A 6,299-nucleotide genomic window follows, 5' to 3' on the forward strand; every position below is an offset into this window, starting at 1 on the left:
CCCACCACCTTCTAATAAATAACCGGCCTCGGTGGCGCAGTGGTTAAGCCATCGGACTACAGGCTGGTAGGTACAGAGTTCGTAGCCCGGTACCGGCTCCAACCAAGAGCGAGTTCTTAAGGTCTCAGTGGGTAGGTGTAAGGCCACTACACCCTCTTCTCTCGCACTAACCACTACTTACTGTTTGCATTTACCATAGTTTGACATCCAATAGCTGATGTATTTTTCGTGCTGGGGTGTCGTTAAACATTCATTCATTCATTCAATCATTCATTCATTCATTCATTCATTCATTCATTCATTCATTCATTCATTCATTCATCCATTCATTCATTCATTCATTCACTAACCACTAACCAACTAACAACTAACCCACTGTCCTGAACAGACAACCCAGACAGCTGAGGTGTGTGTGCCCAGGACAGCGTGCTTGAACGTTAATTGGATATAAGTGCGAAAGTAAGTTGAAATGAAAATGAAATGTAATAAATGTTTATCGCCCACAGAGAGCGAGCAGGGAATCCACGAGCGACGTCTACTGAACTACCTGTTTCAGAACGGCACCTACAACACCATGGAGAGACCCGTGGAGAACGAGTCGGACGCCCTAGATGTCGCATTCGGCATCATCCTTCAGCAGATCATTGATGTGGTGAGCATTTCTGAATTTCCCTCATTATATTTATATTCAGTTAAATAGAGAATAATACATGAGTAGCCGTTAGATACCATTTTATCTCACAAAGAGTTGTTTAAAAACGTATCAAACTCGATTTCGCTCGTTAGATACATTTTAAAACAACCCGTTGTGAGATAAATGATATCTAACGGCCACTTATGTAGTATTCTCTATTTATGTGTATTACTATAATATTTGATGAAATACATGTTTATTTGTAATATTACAGACGTTGCCGGAAACATAACTGTTACGTCAACAATACGATGACGTTTCAATATGATTAAGGACGTCAAAGTTACTCCACATACATTCTTCTGGATTTAGCTTCTGGGACGAGCGAAAGTGAGGCTCGATACGTTTTTAAACGACGAGTTGTGAGATACATAGTATCTAACGGCCACGAATGTATTATTATTCTGTTTCTTACATATCACCCAAAAACCAGGTTTCAAGCAAATTTTAACATCTTGTTCGACTAAAAGGTATTTACAGCCGTTGCACTTGTAGCTAACTTACGCGTCACAGACACATGATTGTCAGGTTAACTAAACGTCATAGTGTAATCTATTTCCACCGTGTTGTTTTTCATTGGATGCATGACACTGGTGACCTGGTCATCACCTAGGAGCAGCTAGTCGTATGTCTTGAAATTGTTAACACACGTACGTGTGTAAACAATCATGTGTTATCAAAAATAACGCATGGTGTTCTCACCAACGGGTGTGTAAGAAACCATGTTACATAATTTCTGCAGAGCATAGTTATACTAGTAAGCTGAGGTTGGGGATGATGGGAAGATATAGCCCAAAGATGTCCCTTACATTCACATATGCCAGGCCCTCCTGAAAGGCCTCTGTCACCCTGTGATGTAGGGTTCTGCATGGTGTTCTCACCAACGGTTGTGTAAGAAACGTTCAGACACAATAATGTTAAATATCAATATTAAAATTGTCCATATTAAGTAAATATTTGTCCGTCTCGAGTCAGATCCCTGGATCATGCCAGACACAGGTCTCGACATAGACGTACTCTAACCTTTAGTTGGATATGGGCACGTTAATAGAGGTCTTCTCCTCAGACACGACTTCCCAGGTACACACACACACACAGATAGCCACACACACACACACACACACACACAGATAGCCACACACACACACACACACACACAGCCACACACACACACACACAGACAGACAGCCACACACACACACACACACAGATAGCCACACACACACACACACACACAGAGATAGCCACACACACACACACACAGAGAGAGAGAGAGAGAGAGAGAGAGAGAGAGAGGAGAGACACACACAGAGACACACACAAACACACACATAAACAGAAAGAGACACGCACACACAAACAGAGAGACACGCACACACAAACAGAGACACACACACACACACAAACAAACAAAGATACACACACACACACAAACAAACACACACACAGACAGACACAGACACACACAAACAAAGACACACATACACACACACACATACACACACACACATACACACACATATACACACACACAAACAAACAAAGACACACACACAAAGACAGACATACAAACACACAAAGACACACACACACACACATACACACACACACACACACACACATACGCAAACACACATACATACACACACATGCACACACACATACACACACAAACACAAACACACACGCATACACAACACAACCACACACACACACACACACACACACACTACACGTCAGATTGTTGGTGTGTATGACCAAGGACAAGGGGTTTAGGGTTAGACGTTTTTAATGTGTTTAGTGGGTTTTGTAAGATGTATAGGGCCCTTTTTTAATAAGCGATCTTAGCGCTAAGATTACCTTAAGTGCATTACTACCTTATTGTATGCACTTGAGGTGATTTTAGCGCTAAGATGGCTTTATAAAATGAGGCCCAGGACAGAGGCTTGCAGTTAGCAGTGTGTGTGTGTGTGTGTGTGTGTGTGTGTGTGTGGGTCTGTGTGTGTGCGTGCGTGCGTGTGTGTGTGTGCGCGTTTATGAGAGAGAGAGAGAGAGAGAGAGAGAGAGAGGGTGTTAGGGAGAGGGTGTTAGGGAGAGAGAGAGGGAGGAGATGGGGGAAGTGGTAGAGGGAGAAATGAAGTGATCTTACACCCACCTCTCCGCATGAGTCGTGGCTGGGTGTCTGTACAGGGATTTGAACGAAGTACACACCATCAGTACGGTATATGGCTAAACCGTAACGCTACTGCGATCGATGGGTTTCGTTTCCATAATTGGCTTAACATCAACATAAACTATAAGATATTTGTTAATTACCATGATGGTCCTTATTTCAAAACAACAGCAAAAATATTCCTGTTTATGGCGAGTTGCGGTTCAAGCACACTGTTATTGGCAAACGTTTTGATATCTGTCCAGACCCGGATAAATCAAAACAAGCATAAGACATACGGCCATCCATGTGGTATTCTCAATATACACTCGGATATTATATTAATGACCTGTCCACTTAAACTAGACCGGACCCTGTACTGGGGTGCAAGTCCTTCATATTTTACAAAAATTAATGTTTTTAACGCCATAAGCCGAATGAATGTCCCAAATTTCAGAACCATTGCTAATGATAGAATTAATATATATATATATATATATATATATATATATATATATATATATATATATATATATATATATATATATATATATATATATATATAATGTCGAAAACAGCGAGCATTGCTTTATTATCGAACAAAAATGCTATTGCATACGTTCAGTCTCGAAAACAATGTTGTGAGCCCTTGCTATGCAAATAGTTTCTGCGTACGTGCAAACGTGCAGCTATAGAGAAATAAAAGATCAAGATAAATTCATTTACAATCTTTAAGCGTAAACTAAGTATGTGTGTTGGGGCGATGTTTCAACCCCGCAGAAACCTATTAATGTCTCTCTTGGACAACGAACTTAGCTTTCTGGATATACGCATGAATATAAACCGATGTAATACTCAGTACCACGTGAATTCAAATGTAAACAGGACACGGAGTAAACATGCCGCCTCTCTAATTATCTCCTATTGTTAAAACGTGAAATTGACGTCAATGAAATTCACATGTGACGTCAATGAAATTCATTAATACTTAACATGTCTAGACCTCAGTTGCTAGATCCATATCTTCATGTATTTGTCTTATGACCATGAATCATCGAGACCACGTGGCCAACGACGATCGATATATATATATATTTTTTATATATATATATATATATATATATATATATATATATATATATATATATATATATATATATATATATACACCTGTAGTTGGTTTATTAAGTAGTGACCCTGGAAGAAAAGAAAAATCACAATTCATATCGTTCGTATTGACTCTTACACGTTTAATATCATATTTCGTCTGGAAGTCAATCTTGAAGTTAATGTTAGCTGAAGGTGATACTTCTTTGATTTGAATTACGCCAAATGTGGCTGAGCTTATCGTGTTCACCAGTTTAGTGTTTGGAATACAAATAACATATTGTATCTTCGTCATACAAAAGGCAAACTAGCACTAATGGATTTGGATATTGTGGACTAAAACCGTTTTCACAAGTAAACACGTATCCTTGAGTTTACGGTTGGTAGGTGCCAGAAAGTAACATGTGGTCTATGGAAATTTTGGATGATTTCTTTTTCAATAATTACCTCATAAACGAACATGAGTCGATAATTTCAGTTGTAGTACATATAAGGCCACTATGTTATCTGAAGAAGAAATATGCCCCCCCCCCCCCCCCCCCAAACAAAATGATTATGTGTGAGCCAATGCACTACCAAATCCTTGTCTTAAAGACTGACCGTCATCCTGACCACTATCAAGGATGGACTTTCTAGGTATTGCCTAAATATTTCAACATTATACACAGCAATCCCCCAGGACAAGCGTCAGAAAAATTCCATTCCTTAATAAACGGGGCATTTGGTACAAAGAACTGTGAACGAAGATTTAAACGCTTAACTATCTTCCACGGATCTGGACAATTCCTGAAGACCAAGAGTGAATATACTGAGGCAGACATATGTGATATACTGGACTTCCTCATTGACAAGATTTGATATGTTAAATTTGGGGATAGGATATATAGACAGTAAATAGCAATCTCCATGGGCACCAACTATGCTCCACTACTCGCCGATTTGTTTCTCTATGCATATGAATCAGGGGCTTAATTCACTAAACTCTCACAACTTTGCGATATCGTAGTGCAATTCTAAAAGACTTACAACGAGGATGATTTGTTGTCTAGCAGAGCCTAGGAGACCTTTGTGAATTAGGCCCCTGGATTTCTAACTAGGCTGGTAAAATCAAAACAAAGGAATCTGGCTAAAACTTTTAACTTTACATTCAGCTATATTGGTGATCAAATAATTACAGTGGACCTTCCATTGCTTTACCCACAAGAGTTAGAAATACAAGAAACGTACGAAGGTACGAAACCAGTTTCCTACCTCGAGCTAAGCATAGAGATTCAAAGCGATACTGGTCTCCAAAATAAGCTGTATGACAAGAGGGATGACTTCAGTTTTCCAATAGTCGATTGTCCCGTTATGTTGAGCAACATACCTACTGCTCAAGCTTTTGGTGTCTACACATCACCAGATCAATGCATGCAGATTTCAAACAACGCCATATCGTCCTGGCACAGAAACTGTTTTATCAGGGTTATGATGTCCCTCTATGGACTCAAAATGGCATTCAAAAGGTGTTATGGTAGTCATTGCATGCTACATCTACTACATACGACGCATCACTGACCAAAATGATGCCTGATGCTATTCCAAATGTTGAACTTGTGCATACCAAGTCATCTCATTGGTAATGCACATCGCTTAAGATGAAGTGACGGACTTGGTAGCTGTGGTGGCAGTACTAATGGCGGATGCCACTGGTGGGGCAGGATATGCTCACCTTTCACGAACACCTGATATTATCACTGTTTTAACAATGGTTCAAGAGAGCATGATACCACAGCTTTATTTATTTTAATGAGCTCTGCCAGGTGCTAGCTTTTATTCAATAAAGTAGTCTGGGAGTGGCTGTTCTCATTCTGTTGGTGAAAAGGATATCTTGTCCTATTGACGAGGCACTATACAAAGATATAGTTTCGATGATGAATAATGGTTTTGTTCTTCAGATTTTAGACACTATCTTTTATCTTAGTACCTTAGAAAATAGCAAGAAATCCTATAGCTTCTCACATGGCTTTGACCATACCAGCATCTATGTCCCCAAATTTAAACACATGATAATAATATGAGTATTAATATAGGCAGAACTTTGATTAATTATCGTTCAATCATTTACGTCACAGCAATAAACATTACAGTCTGAAAGTGCATTTGCATGCCTATTTGAGATATGGTCTTGATCACGGATACCGGATAACGGATTACACAATATAAAAAGCTTAAAGCTTATGGTAAAATTAATGGGAAGACAGGAGTTCTCCGACAGATCACAAGACTAAATGAAGTATCGATGCACTAGTATGGTAAACATAAAAGCGAAAACATATAAAAACACATTAGGAATTAGACACAAAG

At 39.3% G+C, this 6,299-nt stretch overlaps 1 protein-coding gene across 1 annotated transcript in view; it reads left to right on the forward strand.

Annotated features, from left to right (window-relative positions):
- The first annotated feature begins 475 nt into the window (after nucleotides 1-475).
- Nucleotides 476-6,299, forward strand: part of LOC121387420 (acetylcholine receptor subunit alpha-type acr-16-like) — a 30,824-nt gene continuing 25,000 nt past the window's right edge. Inside the window, exon 1 of the mRNA XM_041518533.1 lies at nucleotides 476-652. Coding sequence (XP_041374467.1) covers nucleotides 476-652 — 177 coding nt within the window. The remainder of the gene's footprint in view (nucleotides 653-6,299) is intronic.

Source organism: Gigantopelta aegis, chromosome 2 (genome assembly GCF_016097555.1).
Source record: "Gigantopelta aegis isolate Gae_Host chromosome 2, Gae_host_genome, whole genome shotgun sequence".
NCBI lineage: Eukaryota > Metazoa > Mollusca > Gastropoda > Neomphalida > Peltospiridae > Gigantopelta > Gigantopelta aegis.